This window comes from Nycticebus coucang, chromosome 9 (assembly GCF_027406575.1).
Source record: "Nycticebus coucang isolate mNycCou1 chromosome 9, mNycCou1.pri, whole genome shotgun sequence".
NCBI lineage: Eukaryota > Metazoa > Chordata > Mammalia > Primates > Lorisidae > Nycticebus > Nycticebus coucang.
In genome coordinates this window covers 20,395,287-20,422,322 of record NC_069788.1, presented here as the reverse complement: position 1 = coordinate 20,422,322, position 27,036 = coordinate 20,395,287, and the positions used below count along the sequence as shown (strand labels likewise).

Below are 27,036 nucleotides of genomic sequence, written 5' to 3'. Positions count from 1 at the left end.
ACCACAGTACGTTTTAATGGAACACCAAACTTCCTGTTTGATGCTAAGCAGTAGAACAGTGTTTTCATTTGCCAGTTGATAGATTTTAACTTCTTCCCAAAAGAAGCTGAAGTTTAGTGATAGTCACAGGATTGTGTCATTCAAACAAAGGTCGGTAACATTTAAGATTCTCTGGCGAAAGAACAACTTCTGTGGACAGCAAAATCAGTTATTTAAATACAAAATGCAGCTGTGAACACAGCCCTGGCTAACCAGGTAGTGGTTCACACTTCCCAGAGCACTGGAGGGTTCAGGGGGACATCTGGTTTCAAAGAACCAAGCAAAGCAGCTAGCAGCCACCCATCCACACACACCCCCACACACATACTCTGTCCTCTCTATCTCTGGGGTATCGAACTTCTACATGAAGCATTGTTTTTCATTTTGTTTTGTTTTTTGAAACAAAGTCTCACTCTGTCACCCTCAGTGGAGTACAGTGGCATCAGCCTAGCTCAGAGCAACCTCAAACTCCTGGGCTCAAGTGTCCCTCTTTCCTCAGCTTCCCAAGTAGCTGGAACTGCAGATACCTGCAACAATGCCCAGCTTATTTTTTTATTTTTAGTAGAGATGGGGGTCTCACTCTTTTTGCTCAGGCTGGTCTTGAACTCCTGAACTCAAGTGATCTTCCCACCTTGGCTTCCCAGAGTGCTAAAATGACAGGCGTGAGCCCTGTGAGCCTCTGTGCCCGGCTTCCACTTTGGTATTGTTTAAAGAAAGGCTTTGACTATTTTTAAAATCTGACCTCATTGTGCTCAACCCTACTTCTGTTTCTTATGAATTTGTTACTTGAGAATGTTACAACCTTGAAGTTCCTAAGCCTGACAGGAACTAACAGAGAAGGGTGAAAAGAGAAGCGATTTATGGAAAAAATTCTACTGACTTGTCATGATGACATATTTCTGCGAAACTTATTTAACTCATTTGGAAAGATTATAATGATGCTTATAACCTAGATCCTCAATATATCTTGATTAGTGAGATGATGTTAGTATATTTGCCTCCCTGGCAATCAGAACCTAAGTGTATAATTGAAATAACTCCTTTTCATTTTTTCTTTTAGTCATTTAAATTTTGCTTTCTAAAGTTGAAGACTTTTTTTAAAATGTGCCACTATATGAATGCCAAAAAACCCTGACTATTCCCATCTAGGTCAACATACACAGAAAAATAACTAACTGTCAGAATCTGATCAATTTGCATATTACAGCTTCACCACAACTTTATTGTTTATTTCTGTTATCAAAATCCTCTCAGCAGCCCCACTTCATCTGGCAAGTATTCTATGGGACAAAAAAAAATTACAAAACCATTTATAATCTTGTCATTAATTATAAAAGTTCAATCTTTTCATTCTGGTAGATCAGCTATAATAATCACATCTCTAAAGGAATAGTTAAGCGTTCTATCCTAAATAAAATACTCTAAGAATTTATTTCTCTCAGCATCTGTTTCTTCGTTTTCCAACTCATATTTCTTCATGGCAACAAAATAGCGAATAAAAGTTTCCCCTAGAGCCTCTCTCAGACATTGATCTTCCTCCAGCGCCACAAGGGCATCTTCCAGTTTCAAAGGGATCTCAGAAGGTTTTGATGGGCAAGGGTCTGTGTTCCCATCGGGACCAGCCAGGACCTCGTCGCTGCCGAGAAGTCCATCTAAGCCTGCGGCCACTGTCGCAGCCAGCACCAGGTAAGGGTTGGCCGTCGCCGAGCCTAGTTTATTTTCTATCCGGGTGCCTTTCTCCCCATGACACTTGATGTTGAACGCGCAGCTGTTGTCATTGTATCCCCACGTTGTGGGCACACTGTCCTTCAGGTCTTTGCTCTCCTTGGAATACCGCTTTCGGCAGCTGACAGCAGGTGCCATCAGGCAGCTGAGAGCGGCCGAGTGCTTCAAGAGTCCTGCCAACCACTTTTTCCCGGTGACCGTGAGCTGCTCCATTCCAGAACTGTTGCAGAACATGTTTTTCTTCCTACTGACGTCCCAAAGACTATGAGACAAAATTCCTGAATTGCAGAATCCGGTCTCGATGAAAAAGCTGGCAATGTAATTGTATTTCCTTGCCACTTCTTTGACGCCTGTTCTGAGAGTAAAAGCGTTATCAGCTGCACTAATGCCAAATTCGGGCAGGAAACAGATTTCCATCTGACCGGGCCTGGTGGAGGAGGAAAAGCTCTCCACGTTGGCTCCTGTGTGATACAAGCCGTCCACGAGCTCCTGCATGAAGGGCTGGTCGTGGTTATTGAGTAACGTCGTTGCAGGAAAAGATATGGTCTTTGAGTTGATAATTTCAGGCACACCAAAAATGCAAAAATCATAAATGAAGGCAGAGAGCAGGGAAAAGCCAGCGTCCTGCAGCTGGTTCAGCTGCCTCTTTGCAATGTACCTGGGGGATGTCAGCAGAGGCTCCCCGGTCACCGTGAAGGTGTCACAAATCACTCTCGCAGTTCTCTCAGCCCACGGCAAAACTCTGAAGGTTGACAACTCTGGCATCAGGACGATGTCACTGTTAAAACATGTGGCTCTTATGTGATTCACTTCATTGTCCCTGGGATTCGGAATCAACTCGAGATAACCTCGGGGCATGTAAACGCCATGGACCACTTTTTCCTAAAAAAGAAAAAGGATAAGAACAATTAGGTTTTGAAACATGAACACAAACATGGAGAAAGAGCCTTGCTAATGAGAAAAAAATGTGTTTTTAATCTGTTGGTTTACATTAACTTGACATCGGATATTTTTAAAATATTTTAAAATAACCCCCCCTAAGGTACCTTTATAAACAACTCACTATTGTAAGCCTTGGAGGCTGTATGTGCTCTTAGATCTGAAAATAGCCATTATAAATAAGAGATAGAATGTTACAGAAAATCTTTCTATAGCAAAAGATGAAGGTTTAAAGCCTTATGGAATTATTTAAGCTCTTGTTTTAGAATATAGTTGCTAACACTTCAGAAAAAAACTTTATTTGGGTTTATTCTATTATAATCCTGAGTTAACTAATTCTCAAAGTTTACAGTACAGAATCCTCAATTTTTCTCACAGACTGTGGTCAGTCCCAGGTCCTAACACCAGAGAAGACAGGGTGACTGACAGCTTCACTCCTCTCTTCACAGTTACAACTCATTTAAGAATGAATCACAGTCCCAGAAACCTAGTTCATGAATGAGGACCAGTAGCTCTGAAGTTATAGATTCTAAAATGTTGTGGCTTTAAATCAAGTCAGAACTGGGTGTCAGCAAATCTGCATTCTAGTCCTAGCTCTTTCGTTAATCACTTCTGTGAAGTTAAGCAAGTTGCTGTGCTGTATGTCTCAGTTTCCCTGCCTGTAAAATAAGAGTGTTAGACTAGGCGGGGCACAGTGGTTCATGCCTGTAACCCTAGCACTCTGGGAGGCCAGGGCAGGAGGATCGCTTGAGCCCAGAAGTTTGAGATTGCTATGAGACAGGCTGATACTACAGCACTCTAGAATTAGGGCTGTGAGACTCTGTCTCAAAAAAAAAAAAAGTGTTAGTGAGTGAGACTCTGTCTCCAAAAAAGGTTTAGAGTAGGTGATTACTGGGGCATCTTATAACCATATATCTCCAGGATTCAACATATTTGGTCATTTATTTAACTTTTGCTATGTGTTGGGCCATAGAGAAGAGAAGAGGTTATAAAGACACATTAAACATTTCTAGAAATTGTGTATTAGAAATATCAACAAGGTTAAATGTTACATTAATGGGTGAAGAAAGAGCCCTGACTACAAAGTTTTGTTCCCATCAGGTCAGCAAGCATTTGAGGTTAATAAAACAACCTAACGTTCTATAAACCAGACTATTTCTCATGTTACCTACAGATCCTGAGGAGCTTGGCTACCTAGGAGGAGCTGGTCCCAGAAGAGGCAATCTACCGTTTCACTCTGCCACCTTTGATCAGGAGCCACTGTCTTGTTAAACTTCTATCATGTCTGCTCATTACTGACACTATTTATTCTTTTTACCTTTTTAAAAATTTTAATAGAGTTTGAGAGTACAAGTTGAATTCCATTACATGCATACATTGGACAGTGGTGAAGTCTGGGCTTTTAGTGTACCCCCAACCCAAATAGTAGACATTGTACCCCATAGGTAACTTTTTTTTCTTTTTTCTTTTTTTGAGACAGAGTCTCACTCATTCACCTGGGGATTGAGGACCATGGTGTCATAGCTCACAGCAAACTCTTGGGCTCCAGGGATCCTCTTGCCTCAAACCTCCTGAGTAGCTGGGACTACAGGCATTTGCCACAATACCTGGCTATTTTTAGTAGAGATGGGGTCTCATTCTTGCTCAGGCTGGTCTCAAGCTCCTGAGTTCAAGCATCCACCCATCTCGGCCTCCCAGAGTGCTAGTCAATAGGTAATTTTTCATTCATCACCCTATCCACCTTCTCCCCTTCTGAGACCTCATTGTCCATTTACCACTCTGTGTACCCTTATGTGGCCATAATTTAGCTTCCACTTACACGTGACAGCATGTGGCATTTATTTTTCTGTTCCTAAGTGACTTCACTTAGGATAATAACCTCCAGTTGCATCCAAGTTGCTTTGAAAGACATTATTTCATCCTTTCTTATTACTGGGTATATATATGCCATATTTTCTTTATTCACTCATCAGTTGATGGACACTTAGGTTTATTCTATATCTTTAGGATTATCTACATATATTTTCAAATGCCATTTTTACTTAAGTGATTGAATTCTGCTTTCACCAATCATAAAATTGAGTGAGCCAAGCACTGTTCCAGTGACTACTTAATTTTTTGATTCAGTCAAGGACCTGTATATGTAAACTTCATACACACACACACATATACAGTAGGATCTTAGAAAACTGTAGTATGAAATCCTTTAATTCAAATTTTCATTATAGGAGATAATGTGATTTCCCTGCTTGTCCATATTTTCATTTGAAAATCTGTTGGTTTTGTGTGTATCTAAAATGAGAAATAATGTATTTTATTCATGAGACTTCTAAGAGTTTTTGCAATTTAAATTTGTGTTTGTAGTCACTCGGCTGTGAATAGCAGGGAACAGCTGGTTACCATTTCACTCAAATAGTCCTTCATGGACTAGAAGAATAGTAAAGAGTCACACTTTTTTCTTCAGGCTATTTAATCCATATTTTTCTGAGCAATCTTTTTAACACTGTTATTTGCTTTACTCATTTTGGAACATGTAGAATTCAAATCACTCTCCATTAGTTATGGCAAATATATAAACATATATGAACATATTCATGACAATAAATTATCTTAAATTATATTTATAGATTTAAAACACAGGGATAATTTCACACTCCAATATAAATCTCTATGGATACAACAAAAATTTTTGCAAAATAACTTAAACTCCTATGGCAACTGAAATTCCATAGTAAACATTACCTTTTGAAATAAGCCAAAAGTTAGTTATGAATTCTATGGAAATATTTCATGTTTGCATCAATCAAAGATAGAAAGAACCCACATTATCTGCATATAATTTAAATAAAAATCAACCCTTTAATCAATGACAGCATAAATTAGTTGTAAGGTTTAGACATGCTAATGTTTGTAAGACATTTAGCAGAGAGACATGTATACAATGAATTCGTTAAAAAGAGTAGATACCATTTTTCATAGGTTCCCTATTTGACCTTTCACAATTATATAAGTCTTTTTTTCCATTCCCAGAATGGAAAATGGTCTGTTTTAAAAAATCAATATTTTTTCAATTTAATAAGAAAGAACACTTAGCTCAAATGAAGAATAAAAGGAAATATTAAAGCTGAGATGGAGATAGTAGGGACAATGAGAAAAAGCACTGAACTGGAAATGTGGAGTCACAGATTGATATCCAAGCTTTGCTGCCAATTGCTTGCATAATTTTAAGAAAGCTATTCCTAATTTGGACCTCACTTTCCTCATTTAAAAATGAAGAAGATGGAGTATATTATCTCCTATTTACTTTCATGGTCTAATGATAATTTTCAAATTGATATTTTATATTTTACAAATAGAAAAGATTTAAAGTTACTTTTATAAAGATTAAAGTTACTTTTTACTAAGCCATAGGAAGAGCGAAACTATTGATTTCATTCTTCAATGTATTTCCCATGCATGTATATACTTACAAGGGTGGAACAATTTAAGTTTGTGAACTCATTTAGAAAAAGTGCTACATACCTCATTGGAAAAAGTTTCCAAAACTTCTTTGAAGAGTGAACTAGGTTCTGGCATCAGTGCATAACTTCCCAAGGGGAATATCTCCAAGGTGACTAGAGTGATATTTAGCAATAAGGTATGTAGCACTTTTTCTAGGATGAGTTCCCAAACTTAATTGTCCAACCTCACACAACATTAGTTCTGATGGCCATTCCAGAAATAGAGTTCCAAAATTGCTTTGAAGTCTGGACTAGACACTGGCAACAGTGCATAGCTTCCCACGAGGAATACTCCCAAGGTAACCATAGTAATATTCAGCAAAGAGGTATGTAGTACTTTTTCTAGGATGAGTTCACAAACCTAATTATCTGACCTCACATATGTGTATTGTTGCAATAATCTTGCACAAATATACCTATTTTTAATGCCTATTCACAAAAAATTTTCCAAAATAAATGATTTAATTTTAAATTACAAATATTCAAGAGAGCGCACAGAGCAAAATGGCCAAACAGAAATCTCCAGCAATCGCCAAATGAACACCAAATTCAACTGTCCATGCACACATGTGAGCAACTTCAGAAGAACCAAAAATCAGATGGATGATCATACTACCTGGTTTTGATGTTATTTCAAGGAAAGAGGTGCTGAAGAGGGCAGAGAAGACATTCTTGCATTACCTACACTACTCCTTCCCCATTCCTTAACAGTGCTGTGCCATCTCTCACCCAAGTGAAGAGAAAATCTATGTGCCCAGGAAAGTGAAGTGATTGTGAAACTTCACATTAAATGCATAGCCACCTGACACAGGGGAACTCTGCCAGTTCCCGTAAGCAAGCTTTTAGACCAACCGTCCCAGAGGGAAATCCCCTGTCCCAAAACCCAAGTTACAATTAGCAACACCATCAGCTGACAAAAAGCAGTGTGCATCCCTTAGATAAGTAAGGCAGTTAGGTCGCAAAGACTACAGTCCTTGGGCAATTCCTGCACCTATGCTGACTTGGAGCCAGGGGAGTTGGGGTGCACATGATCTTGGCAGCAGTTGTAACCAAGCCAGTGTTTACGTCACCCTACCCCCAGCTACAAGCAGTGAAGCTCAGGGAGAGTCTCCTTGAACTTGGACAAAGGAAAGGGAAGAACTCAGAGGGCTTTGTTTTGCCTTGAGTACCAGCTTAGTTGCAATAAATAAAGTACCAAGCCTACTCCGATAGTGTCTGACTCCAGGCCTTAGTTCCTGGATGGCAATTCTGGACCCACCTTGGGCCATAAGGAAACATGCTGCCTGGAAGAGAAGGATTCACTCATGGCAGATTCACCACTTTTTAACTAAGAGCTCTGGGACTTTAAATAAACATCCCAGGTGACCATGCAACAGTCACTGGAGGCCTCATCACTCTATTTTCAGCATTGGACAGGTCATCCAGAGAGTAAATCAGCAAAATACATTCAGTTTAATCTGCACTGTAGACCCAATGAACCTATTAGATAATTACAGAACATTTCATGCAACAACTACAGAATACACATTTTTCTCTTCAGCTCATTGGTAATTCTCAAGGATAGACCATATGTTAGGCCACAAAAAAGTCTCAAAAAATTCAAGAAACTAAAATCATATCAAGTATTTTCACTGAGAAAATGGAGTAAAACTAGAAATCAATAGCAAAGGGAACCATGGAAAATAAACAAACACATAGAAAGCAAAAAATATACTCCTAAATTACTACGAGTCAACCAAGAGATTAATAATGAAATTAAAAAATCTCTGAAAACAAATGAAAATTAAAACACAACATACCAAAACCTATGGGATACAGCAATGCAGTAATAAGAAGGAAGTCTATAGTAATTAGTGCAAACCTAAAAAAAAAAGTAGAAAAGCATCTCAACTATGAAAACAAGAGCAAACCAAACCAAACTCCAAATTAGTAGAAGAAAAGAAATAATAAAGATAAAATTAGAAACGAATAAAATTGGGCTGGTTGTGATGGCTCATGCCTATAATCCTAGCACTCTGGGAGGCTAAGGGGGGCAAATTGCTTGAGCTCAGGAGTTGAACACCAGCCTGAGCAAAAAAAAGACCCTGCCTCTAAAAATAGCTGGGCATTGTGGCCGATGCCTATAATCCCAGCAACTGGAGAGACTGAGGCGAAAAGATCATTTGAGCCCAGGAGTTTGAGATTGCTGTGGCTATGACACCATAGCACTCTCTACAAAGGGCATGAGAGTCTAAGAGAGAAAGAAAGAAAGAAAGGAAGGAAGGAAGGAAGGAAGGAAGGAAGGAAGGAAGGAAGGAAGGAAGGAAAGAAGGAAAGAAGGAAAGAAAGAAGGAAATGGAAATCAAATAAATAATACAAAAGATCAACAAAACAAAAAGTTGGGTTTTTAAAAAATATTTAAAAAATTGACAAACTGTTAGCTAGACTAAACCAGAAAAAAAAAGAAAACCCAAATAAATAAAATCAGAGATGAAAAAGGAGACATTACCACTGATACTGAAGAAATACAAAAAATCATTAAAGATGACTATGAACAACCATATGCCCATAAGTCTGAAAACCTAGAAGAAAGAAATAAATTCCTAGGCAAACCATCCCTACCAACATTGAACCAGGAAGATACTAAACCCAAATAAACTAATAACAAGTGATAAGATAGAAACAATAATGAAAAATCTCTGATCAAAGAAAACCCCAAGTCCTGATGACATCACTGGTAAAATCCACCAACCATACAAAGAAGAACTAATACCAATTCTATTAACACTATTCCAAAAAATCCAGGACTAGGAAATACTACCAAACTCATTCTATAAGGCCTGTATCAATCTGATACCAAAATCAGACAAAGACACAACAAAAAAGGAAACTATATAGAGCCCAATATCTCTGATGAACATAGACATAATATTCCTAAACAAAATACTGGCAAACCGAATTTAATAATTTAGTATCATACTAAATGGAAAACAACTGAAAGCTTTTTCCTCTAAGATCTAGAATAAAATGAGGATTCCCACTTTCACCACTGTTATTCAACATAGAATTAACTAGAGCTAGACAAGAGAAAGAAAGAAAGAACATATATTGCAAAAGAAGAAATCAAATTATCCCTGTTTGCAGATGAAGAGAAACCTAATGACTCCACACTAAAAACTGTTAGAACTGATAAACATATTTGGTAAAGTTGCAGGATACAATGTCAACATATAAAAATTAGTATCATTTCTATCTGCCAATAGTAAATTGAAGAAGAAACCAAGAAAGTAATTTCATTTATAATGCCTACAAATAAAATGCCTACATAAACTTAACCAAATTTTAACTTAAAAACAAATAAAATACCTACATAAACTTAACCAGAGCCCATAGCACAGTGGTTACGGCACCAGCCACATAAACCAAGGCTGGCAGGTTTGAACCTGGCCCAGGCCTGCTAAACAACAATGACAACTGCAACAAGAAAATAGCTGGGCATTGTAGCAGGTGCCTGTAGTCCCAGCTATTTGGGAGGCTGAGCTAAGAGAATCACTTAAGCATAAGAGTTTGAGTTTGCTGTGAGCTTTGACACCACCGCACTCTATCTAGGATGACAAAGTGAGACTTTGTATCAAAAAAAAAAATAACTTAACCAAAGTGAAAAATTTCTATAATTAAAACTATAAACCATTGATGAAAGAAATTAAAGAGGACAAAAAAAATGGAAAGATATTATATGCTCATGGATTATAAGAATCAATATTGTTAAAATATCCATACTACCCAAAGAAAGCTACAAATTCAATGCAATACCTCCCAAAATACCAATGGCATTCTTCACATAAATAGAAAAAAAAATATTCTGAATTTATATGGAACCATAAAAGACTCAGAATAGCAATCCTGAGCAAAAAGAACAAAACTGGAAGAAACACATTACCTGACTCCAAATTATACTGCAGTGCTATCGTAGCCAAAACTGCATGCTACTGGCATAAAAACAGATACATAGACAAATAAAACAGACTAGAACCCAGAATTGGAGCCACACATCTATAGTGAACTTATATTTGACATAGGTGCCAATAACATACAGTAGGGCAAAGACAGTCTCTTCAATAAATTGTGCTGGGGAAACAAGATATCCATAAGCAAAAGAATGAAACTAAATCCTGTCTCTCAGCATGTACAAAATTTAAAATAAAATAAAGACTTAAATCTAAGACCTGAAACTATGAAACTACTAAGAGAAAACATTGGGGAAATGCTTTAGGTTATTGGTCTAGACAAATAGTTCTTGAGTAATACCCCCAAAGGAGAGGCAACCAAAATTGGACAAATGGTATTACATAAAGCTAAAAAGCTTCTATGCCATAAATGAACAATCAACAAGGAAAAGATATGACCCACAGAATGGAAGAAGATACTTGCAAACTACCCATCTGAGTAGAGATGAGTAACTAGAACATACATGGCCAATCTCTGGGTTACGGCTGCTCTCACCACTATGGGGAGACTTGAGCAGAACAATTTCCCACAATTCCCACCTCAGTGGAAAAGGATTGTCCAGTCCCTTGCCCAAGCTTCCAACAGTGGCCTTGGAAACAACCTACTACTTCACACAAAGAACCCCCAGCACTGTCCCAGGAACCATGACCCTCCCATGTACAAGTCAACATCCTGTGAGCCACCTAGACACCTGCCAAGTTCTTGTGATCCATCCACTTATTGGCTAAGTTCATGCCTCTGTGGCATCTGCCTCTGTGGAATGGGACTTGTGCAACCCCTGGGTCAGCTTCCAATAGTGGTCTGGGGACCAATATATACCAATATTAATGAATATCCCTCAGCATTAGCTTGGATTGTAACAACCACAGGGATTAAAACAATGCAGAAGAACCATGTTATAGGTTCTCTGTGCATCTGCCCATTTCCCAGCAGGTCAATCTTCTAGATCAGGACACAAAAGCATTATCTAGGGACCTCTCCTCCTTATCACAAAGTAGGAGAGTTCCCAGCAAACAGAATAGGTGCACTGCAAACTTATCAGTCCTGAGCTAAGAGATGGTTTCAGATTAGAAGAAACTAATAAAAAAATTATGGCAACATGAAAAAATAAGCTAGTTCAGCACTCTCAGAGGATTTCAATAAAGCCACAGAAAAAGACCCCTACCAAAAGGAAATAGTTGAAATGTCAGAAATGGAATTCAGAATATTAAAGGCAAGCAAGATAAATGGAATTGAAGAGAAAGTTGAAAAACAACACAAAGAAGCCAAAACAATTCAAGACATGAATGTAAAAAACAAAAACACTGATAAAGAGACAGACAACATAAGAAAAGATGTAATATAACTAAAAGAAATGAAGCAGTCATTTACAAAATACAGGAGAGAACTTCAACAGGCCAGACCTGCCAGAAGAATCTCAGAGCTTAAAAAGAAGGCTTTCAAACAAACCCAGGAAGTAAAAAACTTAGAAGAAAGAATAAACAATAAACAGTCACTCAAAGAAATGTGGGATTATAGATATGAGCTACTATATGAATCATATGTATCCCAGAGGGAGAAGAAGAAAAAACAAAAATCATGGAAAACCTATTGGAGAGAATTGTTGAGGAGAACTGTAAGATAATATTTAGAAATAAACTTATCCTACATCAAGCACACAAAGTAAATTCAGTGTGAGTTTAAAATGACACGCTTTTCTACCAGAGGCTTAAGACGCTTGGACCCCCCTGGGTTACTCACAGAGTTAGGTTTTTTTGGAATTGTAAAAATTCCTTAGGCCTTTTCTCTGAAGCAGTACACCCCGTGAAGCCTGAGATCCAAGGGCATGCCGCCCTTCCTCAGAGATACGGGCCAGAGGGTTGACATATGTTAACAACATATTGTCAGAGGTCTATAGGTGCTCTGCCCTGAAGGAAGGTCACAGTTGTTACTTCATACTGAGTAAACTGAGTGAATGCTTGAAGATAACTCTGTTCCCCTATAGCTGTTTTTGTCTTTGTGCCCTGCTCGGAAAACTAGTCACTGTTTAGAGGAAGAGATTTACTACACTAGTGGTTACATTGATATGATAAATATTTCTTTTCAAGTTAAAATTCAGCTAATAGATAAGGGATTAGGTGTGTACGTGACTGGAAGAGTATAAAACTTAAACTTGGAATAAAGAACTTTGCTATATGCCATCCCACGGTGTATAGTCTGTTTCTTGACTTAATAATTACAGGAGCGAGTTTACACCTACAGCAAAGCTGCTGCTCGTTCGCATCTCGGTTCACGCAACAGAGAACTTCCCTAGTATTGCAAAAGATCCAGAAATACAGATACAAGATGAATATCAAACACTGAGAAGATTCATAACAAATAGGACATTTCCAAGACACATACAGGCTGACCAAAATCAAAATGAAGGAAGAAATTCTACACGCTGCAAGATAAACGCAACAACTAACCTACAAAGGAAATTCCATCAGGCTAACAGCAGACTTCTCGGTGGAGACTTCACAAGCCAGATGAGATTGGAGCCCCATTTTTAATGTTCTTAAACAGAACCATTGTCAGCCAAGAATATTGTATCCTGGAAAACTAAGTTGTATATAAGATGGAGAAATAGACTTTTCCAGATATGCAAACACTAAGGAAATTTGTCACTGCCCTACAGAAAATGTTCAAAAGTGCATTATACATGCAATAGCACAATACATACCTACCAGTGTAAAAATGCCCAAAAGACATAGCTCATACTCTTTTTTTTTAATTGTTAAATCATAGCTGTGTACATTAGTGCAACGCCTGTACCCATTCTAAGATGCACCATAGATGTGGCCCCACCCATTACCCTCCCTCCACCAAAACCTCCCCCCTCCCTTCCCCTTCCTTGGCCCTTTCCCCATGACATAGCTCATACTCTTATAAAACAACAGCACAAGAGGAAAAACATAATAATAAGGATTATCCAACATGATGAACAAGCAGCATCCTACATAATACTAACACTCAATGTGAATGGTCTGAATGCCCCACTCAAAAGACATATACGAACTGAAAGGATAAAAAAACACAATCCCAAGAAATTTATGTCTCCAAGAAACACTTCTAAACCACAAAATCTCCAATGAAATCAAAATTAAGGGATAAAAATATTCTATGCACAATTGAGCAGGTATAGACATTCTCATATCAGATAAAATAGATTTTAAATCAACAATGAAAAAAAGGACAAAAATCATCATTACACAGGGTGTCCATAAAGTTTGTGTGCAATTTACTATGTTACCTGACTTCAAATTATACTACAGTGCTATAATAATCAAAACAACATGGTACAAGTAAAACAGAACAGACATTGACCAACAGAACAGAATAGAGAACCCACAAATAAAACCATCTACCTACAACCAGATAGTCTTTAACAAAGCACACAACAATATGCACTGGGAAATGGATGCCCTTTTCAATAAATGGTACTGAGAAAATTAGATAGCCACGGGCAGAACAATGAAATAAAACCCCTATCTCTTGCCATATACAAAAATGACTTCAAGATGGATAAAATATTTAAATGTAAAGCATGAAACCATGAACATTCTGGAAGAAAGTGGAGGAAAACTCTTCTAGACATTGGCCTAATCAAAGAATTTATGACTAAGACCCCAAAGATAAATACAGCAATGACAAAAATAAATAAATGGGACTTAATTATATCAAAGCCTTCTGCACAGCAAAGGAAATCATGAACAGAGTTAATATTCACAAACTGTACATCCAATAAAAAATACCCAGAATCTACAAGGAGCTCAATTAAATCAGATAAAAACCCTACAAACAACCCCATCAAAAAGTAAGCAAAAAACGTGAACAGAAGTTTTTGAAAAGTATACCAATTGCCAACAAACATACAAAAAAAAAATGTTCAACATCACAAATCATCAAGAACAGCAAATTAAAACCACAATAAGTTCCCACAATACCCCTATCAGAATAGCGATTAATAAAAAGTCAAGAAAGCATAGGTGCTGGTGTGGATGCAGAGAGAAAGAAATGCTTACACACCGCTGGTGGGACTACAAATTAGTACAACTTCTATGGAAAACAGTTTGGAGATTCCTCAAAGAAACAAACGTAGACCTCCTGTACAGTTCACTAATCCCACCACTAGGTACCTACACAAAGGAAATAAAGTCATTTTATCAAAAAGACACCTGCACTTGAATGTTTATTGCAGCACAATTCTCAATTGCAAAGATATAGAATCAACCTAGATGCCCTTCAATTCATGAGGGTTAAAGAAAACACAGTACCTACACCATAGAGTACCACTTAGTCATAAAAAGGAATGGAATAATGTTGTTTGCAGCAACCTGGATGGAACTGGAGACCGTTATCCTGAGTGAAATATCTATGGAATTGTTCTCACTAATAAACAATTGGGTGATGAACAATGGACACATAAGGGCACAAAGCAATATAAAGGGAGTGTGGGATAAAAACTTACGTGTTGGGCACAGTGAACACTATTCTGGTGATGGGCACACCAGAAGACCTGATTTAAGCATATTCAAGTTATCCATTTAACACAAACACTTGTACCCCCTTAACTAATATTAAGATTAAAAAATAATATCAATCCTCAGCATATTAAGTTTTATATTTGTAAAAGGGTTCGACTAAGGAAATAGAGTCATGTTCTACATATGTACATTTTCAATTCCTTTAGTGAAATAAATGATTAAAATTTGTCAAAAACTAAATAGTAAATAGTTTTATGTTGAGGTTTCTAACAATGCCTGAAATGCCAGGTATGTTTTCTCATTGATTAAAAGAGATTCGTATGAATCATATTCTGGGCCTGTCCACAGGAAATTTCACATTTTGTTATCAAAATCAACCATGTTCTTGCCTTTCTGAAAAGGAAACAATATCTATCTACAGGTAGGTCCAAAGAATTCCTTATGAAACAGGTTAGAATCTGTTGAAATTCTTTAAAAACTATTTTTGAACATGCACAATTCTTCACAAAATGAAGCAAATAAGAAAAATTATAATTTAATATTAAAATACTAAAAATACCACATATACATTTTTAAATAGTTAAACACAGCAGATGCTTAACTTTTACACTTTCTTACATGGTACTGACTAATGTCCCTTCCTTCTTTTCCAAAAGAAATTTGATAAGTAACACAACAAATCAGTCATCAAAATAAAACACATGACATAAACTGATAAACAAAATCTAAGAAAGTCTCAAAACAACAAAAATACAATATTTCTTGATGTCAGCACTTTCAGGAACTTAACAATATTTATTAAGTCATCCAACAACAATTCTCATCAGAATTAGGAGCTGAAAGGGATATGCTTTTCATCTAACAAATTCTTTCTATTTAATCATTTTCCCTTTTATATTTGCTCTTGGGTCTTCTGCTGCAATTTTCTCATGTCAAGTAAAAAATAATCTTCATCATTGCAATAAGAAAGAAGAGATAATTCTGTGGAGGGAAATTATTCAAGACATAAGACTAAAATTACCAGTCTTAATTAGTTTTGTATTTCTATTGGGTAAAGGAATGGATGTTTGAGAGCTGAGAATGTATGTTCAGCTCCTTGGGGAGCAATAATGTGTTCAGGGAGGGATGGGAGAAAACAAAATAAATGACTGATTTTCAGCTTGAATTACCACATAAATTACAAGAAAATAAGGAAGAATAATAAGAACCATTTGCTTCCTAATGGTCATAAAGTTACATTTAATCACAACTGTGTGTAAAACTCACTTGAAAAAAATGCGCAGGGATACTCTTAGACCTGGACACTCCATGGAGATCGGTTGCTTCGAATCGCACAAACTGGAGATGATTTTTGGCCATTGCTTGTTTAATGTGTTTCATTCTAGAAGAGAGTTGAGGTGTGGTCAAAATTTGATTGATGTCCCTGGTACAATCTGTAAAATAAGGAAGGGTTCAAAGTCATTAAGAAACAAAAGAAGACTAGAGATAGTGAATTAGTCACGAAGATCACAGCAAAAACATCGTATGTTGCTCGTGGCATTGGCTTAGGCTTGAATTCTTACCTTTCTTACTCTGCCTTTACCATCTTTCCCAAACCAGGTGTCTCAACAATGGAAGATTGTTGATCAGTTGGGAGTAGGTTAAAGTTAACATTATTTGCCGTAGAATATAGCAATATCCTATGTAAGTGCTGACAAAAATCCTTTTGTTTATTTAAATTAGAATGTATTTGCATACGTGGACCTCACTGACACAGCACAGATGTCTGTATGTATTTGTCAAATATTGAAAGATTTCAGGCTTCTCAAAGTAACTGTTAATTCCTAAATGTAAAGTTTCTATATAATTGAAGGTAAATTGTTTGTTTTTGTTTATTTACTGTTGTTTGATTTTATTTTGATTTTTTTTGGTTTTGGGTTTGGGGGGTTTTGTTTGTTGTTTGTTTTCGCCCAGAAGGGCTTTATGTCTTTATAATGACATCTGAATCTAAGAAGTCTACATCTCTCTGTCAAATTTAAAATTTGTTTAAGTAAGCAAACCATGCATCTTTTTTTAAGAATGAGAGCATAGGAGATGAAAAATCTGGACTTCATACTCAATTTTAAAATTAGAAACATAAAAAAAAAAATGTTCAAGACTTGTAAGATAGTACGCGAATCTAAAACTTTAGTGCTGGAAGAGACTTTAAAAATAAATCGTCCCATCTACCCAACTCATTAGCTTGAATCTTTGAGTTGCACAATAGGGTACTCTAAGTCACACTATCAATTCATTGACAAAATTGAAAGTAGAGTTCAGAGTTCTTTTTTTTTTTTTTTTAGAGACAGAGTCTCACTTTGTCACCCCTGGTAGGGTGCTATGGCATCACAGCTCACAGCAATCTCCAGCTTTTGGGCTTAGGTGATTCTATTGCCTCCACCTCCCGACTACCTGGGACTACAGGTGCCTGCCACAACACCCAGCTATTTTTTGTTGCAGTTTGGCCAGGCTGGGTTCGAACCTGCCACCCTCAGTATATGGGGCTGGTGCCCTACTCAGTGAGCCACAGGCGCTAACTGAGAGTTCAGAGCTCTTAACTCCTAGTGGAGAACAAATTGAATGACTATGTCTATAGCACATAGATGGGTCACATAGTACACATTACAAATGTTAATTACTGTCTGAACTTTTAGGCGAGGCAGCAGGTGTACTGGTTCAGCACAAAACACTGAAGCTCATCGGCCCCTCTGTGAGTTCTGTCTTTGCCCAATAATGATCTTATCCCCTTTGTGGCTCTACTTTCTCATTGATAAGATACTACTTAGTTTATGAGCTTGTTATGAGGATTAAACAATTTATTTAACAGGTACTGGCAGACAGTAAGCATCACATAAGTGCAATTTAATCATGGCAAGTGAACACAACTACTGTAACCCTCACAAATGGTACCATGATCCTGTCTGCATACAAGCACCCACCAGTCTATCATGCTGCTGACATCGAACAGCTGTAATTTTAAAGTGATACCTAAGTATCCTTTTTCAAGATAGAGTTAGGCTTTAAAAATGAGTATAAAGATTGGCAGTTGAAAAATACAGATTAAGTAGATTTTAAAGCGTGTGAAGCATGAGGAAAACAAATTACTGGTTCCACTAATGCAAATATATTAAAGATAATGTCCTGTCACTGATGCATGTGGCTACTCTGATACTCCTGAGACCTTATTATTACTTTCTGTTTAACACAAACAATTAAGCTGTAGCAATTACAGTGTTCCATGCTAAATTAACAGTTGCTGCATTCCCAATCTATTCTGAAATGTTCAGTGTTTAGGCCAAGATGAATGATGCTTTATAAATAAAATGAAATGTGTAAGTATTTTAAATATGGAAAATTTCAGATAATCAGTGTTCTAAACATAATAAGCAATTATATATAAGCTAATAAAGAAGGTATCTCCTGTGAAAGAGAAAAGGTAAATTTTATTGGCTCACCAGCAATAAGATGATGGGTAATCTTATTGGTTCTTTGCTGGATCTGTATCTCCTAAATTTTCTATAATAAATATGTATCATTTTAAAATAAGAATTTATATACTCATCTACTCAAGATAGTTTTTGTTTTTCCATCACTGCATGCTATGTATATCTAGAAAGCAGCCCTGCCCTCGTAAAAGTTTAGATGACTGAGCAGGGGGACTATAGTAAACAAACATGTCATCAAATCAAAGGTAGCATAACTTCATATGATGAAATGCTGAAAAAAATAAAATAATCAACTGCAGTGTCGATTGTATGAGAATTGGTCACAACATGGACAGATCTAACGCTTGATTCACTGTTCAACTTAAAGTTGCCTTGGGGCTGGACAGTGAGTACTACATATGTATCAGTTTCCTAGCGCTGCCATTAACAAATATCCCCGGTGCCTCAAACAGAAATTTATTTTCTCACAGTTCTGGAGGGTAGAAGTCCCAGATCAAGGACATCAGCAGGGTTATTTTTCCTGAGGCCTCCTTCCTGGTTTATAGATGGCCATCTTCTTCCAGTATTTTCATGCGGTCTTTCCTCTGTGCGTGTCTGAGTCTTTTTATGAACACATCAGTTATAGTGGGTGAGGGTCCACCCTACTGACCTCCTTCAACCTTAATTATCCCTCTAAAGACCTTCTGTCCAAATTCAGTCATATCGTGAGGTACTGGAGGTTAAGGCTTTTGCATAAGAATTTTGGAGAGACAAGAATCAGCCCACAGCATATCATCCTGTTTCCATTTTCTTCAGCATCTTTATTGCCATCTGCCACATGGTACACTCACACATCTCCTGTCTGTCTTTTCCCCACTCATAAATCAGCACCAGGAGAGCAGTGGCTTAGTTTTACTCGCTGCTTTGTCCTCAGTACAGGCATACCATAGGCACTCAATAAATACTCCTTTCATAAGTGAGTGTGTGAGTGAATGAATGAATGAATCCATCCTGTGTGATTTGACCTTGCCTAATTAATAAGTAAAAATTGGTATCATACATTTCAGTATGTATCCTAAATATCAATTTTTCATTTAAAAGTCTGATTCTACGTGTTACTTAGTTCAATGTAAGCATTTCACATTGTATATCGAAGCAGTACCTTGAACCCCATAAATGCATCAATGTACAAAGTTATGATTTAATAAAAAAAATTTGAAAAAAAGAAAAACAAGTAGGTCAGTAACAGAGAACACACATGATCTGCCTCAACCACTTGACAATACCTTATGTACTTTCAAGATAAAGTGACTTTTAATCAAAGAGAATGGGGATGATTAATTCCCTGATTAATAACATGTACACATTCACAGTAATAGAAATTCTAAACGGTTACCAGAGAAGCCTTCTGCACAAACTATAGTCTTCCACAAACAAAAGTGATGCCACTGGCACTGGGTTCCCTACACAGAAAATTTGGGGGGCTCAAGAAAGGTATTTTTACAGCTAAAAATAAAAATAAAAATAAATAAATAAAAGTCCAATTCTTTCACCAACTAGCAGAACCCTATCTAATTTCTAATTCTCATTTTCAAGGCATCAGCTAGTCTTATTGCATTATCTGAATTTCTTTTCTTCAAATCCATCATACTTGTTACTTACAATTAAACCTTTTGGTCAGCCTTTCCAAGCTGCACATGATGAATAGCGGGCAGATAATTGCCAGTTCAGGAGCTCATTTGTTTTTCTTACAGTGCGGTTCCTGGGAGGTGTTCTTCTTCCCTATCCCCTCAGAAGACTAATAAATTAAATCAACGTGTTCTTTAGAGGAAGTTTTGCTGTTGTGAATATTTAGCAGAAAAATAAGAAAATATTTAAAAATAAATAACTCCCCAAAGCTCTATAGTAACTAGAAGGCCTTCGAGAAACGTTACCCATGTTTAGTGACAATGAGGACATATTTCAGTTATAGAAATATGGTCACTTGGCTTGGTGCCTGTGGCCCAAGTGGCTAAGGCACTGGCCACATACACCTGAGCTGGCGGGTTCGAATCCAGCCCAGGCCCACCAAACAACAATGATGGCTGCAACCAAAAAAATAGCCAGGCATTGTGGCATGTGCCTCTAGTCCCAGCTACTTGGGAGGCAGAGGCAGGAGAATCTCTTGAGCCCAGGAGTTGGAGGTTGCTGTGAGCTGTGATGCTACAGCACTCTACCCAGGGAGACAGTTTGAGGCTCTGTCTCAAAAAAAAAAGAAAGAAAAGAAATATGGTCACTTATAAAAGACATATTGAAGAGCATTGAGCTTTTAGAAATACCAATTCAAACAAGGGGAAAGTGCAGTGGAAGGATTTTCTATAACACCTTCAGCTTATTGTGTGCCTGGAATGATCAGCCATAGTTATTTCTAAGGACCTGCATCTTTCATCCACTATGAGAGCCACCTGCTAGTGCAAATGTGACTCTGCCTTCTGGTCCTCTCATGTTAGCCTGGACAGTGTTGGAAAGCTCAGGAAGCAGAATAACAAGGAAAGAAAAAGGAACCAAAGCAAAACAAAACATAGAAGGGAAAGAGGGCTACTCATTATTGTTATCCCAAAGAAGAAAATATCATGTCAAAATTTCGTACACTTAATTTGGAGGTTAATTATTACATTTACTTTTAACCTATGTATTAGTGGTTTGGTTGGGGTCATAAACTTTTTGTTGCTTAGGACCTATGGAGAACTTAATTCACTCTAGGCCTAAGAGGGAGCTTCTGAGCTAACCAAGTTGAGTCAATAAGGGCACCTATGCTCTTATTTCACCATTGACACAAAGCAAGCTCATGACACAACTTCTTCCTTCAGAGTTTTGACTTAAGACTAAGAAATGGTAGATTCTGTCTCTCTTTTGCTGCAACAACTGAAATATATAAAACAAAGGTCACAATCTGGGGGAGCCAATGTGGCCAGCAGAGGTTTTCTGATTAGTCTTCCTAGTGTTTAGAAACTTTTTTGAATTAGTTGGTGACACTTAACTGTTAGAAAATTTTATGTGAAAATTTTGAGTTCACGATTCTCTTGAAACTAGATCTGGCAAAACTGGGTGGATATTTTTCAGCAACCATTACCTAGAGGTCTGAGGTAGCCTGGATGGGGTATGCATCCTCTAGTCATGGGGTGGCAGAACTTTTCTGTAAAGTCCCAGTTAATAGAAGTCAATATGAAGGAGAAAATTCTGAAAGCAGCCAGACAAAAGAAAACATCATCTACAAGGGGAAGAATATTATAATGACTGCAGATCTCTCTGCTTGAAGCTTTCAAGCTAGAAGAGGATGGTCATTGACTTTTAATCTCCTAAAACAAAATAACTTTCAACCCAGGATTCTGTACCCAGCTAAACTGAGTTTCATTTATGATGGAGAAATTAAATACTTTAATGACATTCACATGTTGAAGAAATTTGCCATAACTAAACCAGCTGTCCAGGATATTCTCAGACCTATCCTCCATAAAGACTAGCATAATCCTCCAACACAAAAGTAAACCCATCCAGAAAATTTTGATCAAATTCCAACTTCCACAGTCGCAAAAGGATTAAAAATGTCCACCAAACTCTCAAAAGGCTTATCAATATTCTCAATTAATGTGAATGGTTCAAATGGTTTAAATGTATCCTCTGACTGGATACAAAAACTCAAGCCAGATATCTGCTGTTTACAAGAATCTCATCTTACATTAAAAGACAAATATAGACTCAAGGTGAAGTGATGGTCATCTATACATCAGGCAAATGGAAAACAGAAAAGGGCAGGCATTGCAATCCTATTCACAGATGCAATAGGCTTTAAACCAACCAAAATAAGGAAGGATAAGGATAGACACTTCATATTTGTTAAAGGTAATACTCAATATGATGAGATCTCAATTATTAATATTTATGCACCCAACCAGAACACACCTCATTTTATAAGAGAAACTCTAACAGACATGAGCAACTTGATTTCCTCCAGTTTCAGTTGTTGGAGATTTTAACACCCCTTTATTAGTGCTGCATAGATCCTCCAAAAAGAAGCTAAGCAAAGAAATTTTAGATTTTAAACTCAACCATTCAACATCTGGACTTAACAGACATCTACAGAACATTTCATCCCAACAAAACTGAATACACATTCTTCTCATCAGCCCACAGAACATACTCCAAAATCAACCACATCCTAGGCCACAAGTCTAACCTCAGTAAATTTAAAAAAATAGAAATTATTCCTTGCATCTTCTCAGACCATCATGGAATAAAATTTGAACTCAATAACAACAGGAACCTGCATAACCATACAAAAACATGGAAGTTAAACAACCTTATGCTGCGGGATAAATGGATTATAGATGAGATTAAGAAGGAAATCACCAAATTTTTGGAAGAAAACAACAATCAAGACATGAATTACAAGAACCTCTGGGATACTGCAAAGGCAGTCCTAAGAGGAAAATTTATAGCACTGCAAGCCTTCCTGAAGAAAACGGAAAGAGAAGAAGTTAATAACTTAATGGGACATCTCAAGCAACTAGAGAAGGAGGAACACTCCAACCCCAAACTCAGCAGAAGAAAAGAAATAACCAAAATCAGAGCAGTATTAAATGAAATTAAAAATAAAAGAATTATACAACAGATCAATAAATCCAAAAGTTGATTTTTTGAAAAGGTCAATAAAATAGATAGACCTTTGGCCAACCTAACCAGGAAAAAAAACAGTAAAATCTCTAATTTCATTGATCAGAAATGGTAAAGATGAAATAACAACAGACCCCTCAGAAATTCAAAAAAATCCTTAACAAATATTACATTACAAGAAACTTTACTCTCAGAAATATGAAAATCTGAAAGAAATCAACCAATACCTGGAAGTACGCCACCTACAAACACTTAGCCAGAATGAAGTGGAAATGTTGAACTGGCCTCTAACAAGTTCTGAAATAGCGTCAACTATACAAAATCTCCCTAAAAAGAAAAACCTAGGACCAGATGGCTTTACGTCAGAATTCTACCAAACCTTTAAAGAAGAACTAGTACCTATATTACTACACCTCTTCGAAAGTATTGAAAAAGAAGGAATACTACCCAACACATTCTACGAAGGAAACATCACCTTCATCCCTAAACCATGGAAAGACCCAACAAGAAAAGAAAATTATAGACCAATATAACTAATGAATATTGACGCAACAATACTCAATAAGATCCTAACAAACATAATCCAACAACACATCAAAAAAATTATACACCATGACCAAGTGGGATTTATCCTAGGCTCTCAAGGCTGGTTCAATATACATAAATCTATAAATGTAATTCAGCACAGAAACAAACTAAAAAATAAAGACCATGCAATTCTCTCAAGTGATGCAGAAAAAGCTTTTGATAATATCCAGCATCGCTTCATGATCAGAACACTTAAGAAAATTGGTATAGAAGGGACATTTTTTAAACTAATAGAGGCCATCTACAGCAAAACCACAGCCAATATAGTACTGAATGGAGTTAAATTGAAATCATTTCCACTTAGATCAGGAACCAGGCAAGGTTGCCCACTGTCTCCATTGCTCTTTAACATTGTAATGGAAGTTTTAGCCATTGCAATTAGGAAAGAAAAGTTGATCAAGGGTATTCACATAGAGTCAGAAGAGATCAAACTTTCACTCTTCGCAGATGATATGATCGTATATCTGGAAAACACTAGGGATTCTACTACAAAACCTTTAGAAGTGATCAAGGAATACAGCAATGTCTCAGGCTATAAAATCAATACCCATAAATCTGTAGCCTTTAAATATACCAACAATAGCCAAGCTGAAAAAACAGTCAAGGACTCTATTCCTTCACCAAAGAAGATGAAATATTTGGGAGTTTATCTAACAATGTGAAAGATGTCTATAAAGAAAACTGTGAAACTTTAAGAAAAGAAATAGCTAAAGATGTTAACAAATGGAAAAACATACCATACTCATGGATGGGAAGAATCAACATTGTTAAAATGTCTATACTACCCAAAGCAATATATAATTTTAATGTAATTCCTATCAAAGCTCTATTGCCATATTTTAAAGATCTTGAAAAAATAATACTTCGTTTTATATGGAATCAGAAAAAACCTTGAATAGCCAAAACATTACTCAGAAATAAAAACAAAGCAGGAGGAATCATGCTACCAGATCTGAGACTGTACTAGAAATCAATAGTGATCAAAACAGCATGGTACTGGCACAAAAACAGAGAAGTAGATGTCTGGAACAGAATGAAGAACCAAGAGATGAATCCAGCTACTTACCGTTATTTAATCTTTGACAAGCCAATTAAAAACATTCAGTGGGGAAAAGATTCCCTATTTAACAAATGGTGCTGGGTGAACTGGCTGGTGATCTGTAAAAGACTGAAACTGGACCCACACTTGTCACCATTAACTAAGATAGACTCTCACTGGATAAAAGATTTAAACTTAAGACATGAAACTATAAAAATACTTGAAGAAAGTACAGGGAAAACTCTCAAAGGAATCGGCCTGGGTGAATATTTTTTGAGGAGGACTCCCCGGGCAATTGAAGCAGTATCAAAAATACACTACTGGGACCTGATCAAACTAAAAAGCTTCTGCACAGCCAAGAACATAGTAAGTAAAGCAGGCAGACAGGCCTCAGAATAGGAGAAAATATTTGCAGGTTTTACCTCCAACAAAGGTTTAATAACCAGAATCCACAGAGAACTCAAACGTATTAGCAAGAAAAGAACAAGTGATCTCATCTCAGGGTGGGCAAAGGACTTGAAGAGAAACTTCTCTAAAGAAGACAGACGCACGATCTACAAACACATGAAAAAAAGCTCATCATCCTTAGTCATCAGAGAAATGCAAATCAAACTACTTTGAGATATCACTTAACCCCAGTAAGAGTAGTCCACATAACAAAATCCCAAAACCAGAGATGTTGGCGTGGATGTGGAGGAAGGGGCACACTTCTACAGTGCTGGTGAGAATGTACACTAATACGTTCCTTCTGGAAGGATGTTTGGAGAATACTTAGAAATCTAAAACTAGACCTGCCATTCGATCCTATAATTCTTTTACTAGGTATATACCCACAAGACCAAAAATCACAATATAACAAAGACATCTGTACCAGAATGTTTATTGCAGCCCAATTCATAATTGCTAAGTCATGGAAGAAGCCCAAGTGCCCACTGACCCACGAATGGACTAGCAAACTGTGGTACATGTATACCATGGAATATTATGCAGCCTTATAAGAGGTTAGGGTGGAGGGAGGGTAATGGGTGGGCCACACCTATGGTGCATCTTAGAATGGGTACAGGCAAAACCTACTAAATGCAGAATACAAATGTCTACATACAATAAGAAAATGCCTTGAAGGCTACGTTGAACAGTTTGATGAGAATATTTCAGATTGTATATGAAACCAACACATTGTATCCCTTGATTGCACAAATGTATACAGCTATGATTTAATAATAAAAAAACACAAATTATAAAAAAGCACTTTATAAATGATAATTTTTTTAAGTTTTCTGGCTAGCAATCTCCAACCAATATCACCTTATCTCTAATTCAAATACAAATTTAGGATTAGTGACTAGAACCATATGCCAGTTTGTTCCAGAACATTTAACCAATAAATCCTTACCAGAATTTGGGTTGAATTCACTGCTAGAAGTATTGGGTGAAGTTTGGGGAGACGGTGGTTTTATCATTGTTGTCTGATCCTGGGAGTCATTATCTTCATGTGACGGATGAGACTTAGCAGAGCCAGGTCCCACAACTGTGCTGCTTGTGTCCCCTAATTTGTGGCACACCATTTGATTGCTCATCCTCTCTGCAGTAATAAGGAAAAATGTAAAAACAGGTTGTGATTGTTTTCAACTGTCTTTTTTTTTTAATTAAATCATAGCTGTGTGCATTAATGCAATTATGGAGTGCCATAAGCTGGTTTTATATACCATTTGACATACTTTCATCAAACTAGTTAACATAGCCTTCACTGCATTTTCTTAGTTATTGTGTTAAGACATTTATATTCTACACTTAGTAGATTTAACATATAACCCTTGTAAAGTGCACCATAGGTGTGGTCCTACCGCCTCTCTCCATCCATCCTCCTCCCTCCCCTCCCTTCCCCCTCCTCTTTCCCCTTCATCTTGGGCTGTAACAAAATTGATAAACCCTTGGCTAGGCTAACCAGAAATAGAAAATTAAAATCCCTAATTTCATCAATCAGAAATGACAAAGGCTAAATAACAACAGACACTTCAGAAATTCAAAACATTCTTAATACTACAAAAAACTCAACCGTCTTTTAATATGATACTCAGAGGAGTACTTGAGAGAATAGTGTATTCCTGAGCAGTGATATACCAAAGAACAGGCAAAGGTGTCACCCTAGTCGCTGACCATAGGGAATGCATTGTCTGTAGAGGATTTTAAAACAATAATAAAATCTACAAAAAGACTGACTGTTTTTTATTGTTACCATATGTTGCCAATTCCTACTGCTCATGCCTTGGAAATGCATGCTTCCTAGGATTAAGTCTGTTGTTTTGTTTTTTTGTTAATTAACTCTTAGTTTTAGCCCTGTTTCAAATCTATTGGAGCCTAACAGGAATTACAACACGTGGTGTAAAAACTCGTTCCATCAACTTTCTTGTGGCCTCTCACATCTTCAGTAATGACCTTCACAGTGCAGAAATGTGCCTCTCTTCCTACTCATATTTTGCTCTATTTTGTCTTTTTTTTTTTTTTTACTACTATCACCCTGCTTCTAACCCTCTTTAAATTCTGAGTGATTTGATTGGTTGGTTTTATCTATTTACTACCTTTTATGTCACCTATGTAGGAATAAATTTTTTTCTTCT

General features: G+C 37.0%; 1 protein-coding gene across 1 annotated transcript in view; it reads right to left on the bottom strand.

Moving 5' to 3' along the window:
- Window positions 1-1,421: 1,421 nt before the first annotated feature.
- Window positions 1,422-27,036, bottom strand: part of LGSN (lengsin, lens protein with glutamine synthetase domain) — a 246,372-nt gene continuing 220,757 nt past the window's right edge. The window contains exons 4-6 of the mRNA XM_053603583.1: window positions 25,812-26,000; window positions 15,962-16,128; window positions 1,422-2,646 (exon numbers count right to left, since the gene is read on the bottom strand). Of these exons, the coding sequence (XP_053459558.1) occupies window positions 1,447-2,646; window positions 15,962-16,128; window positions 25,812-26,000 (1,556 nt within the window). The 3' untranslated portion in view covers window positions 1,422-1,446. The remainder of the gene's footprint in view (window positions 2,647-15,961; window positions 16,129-25,811; window positions 26,001-27,036) is intronic.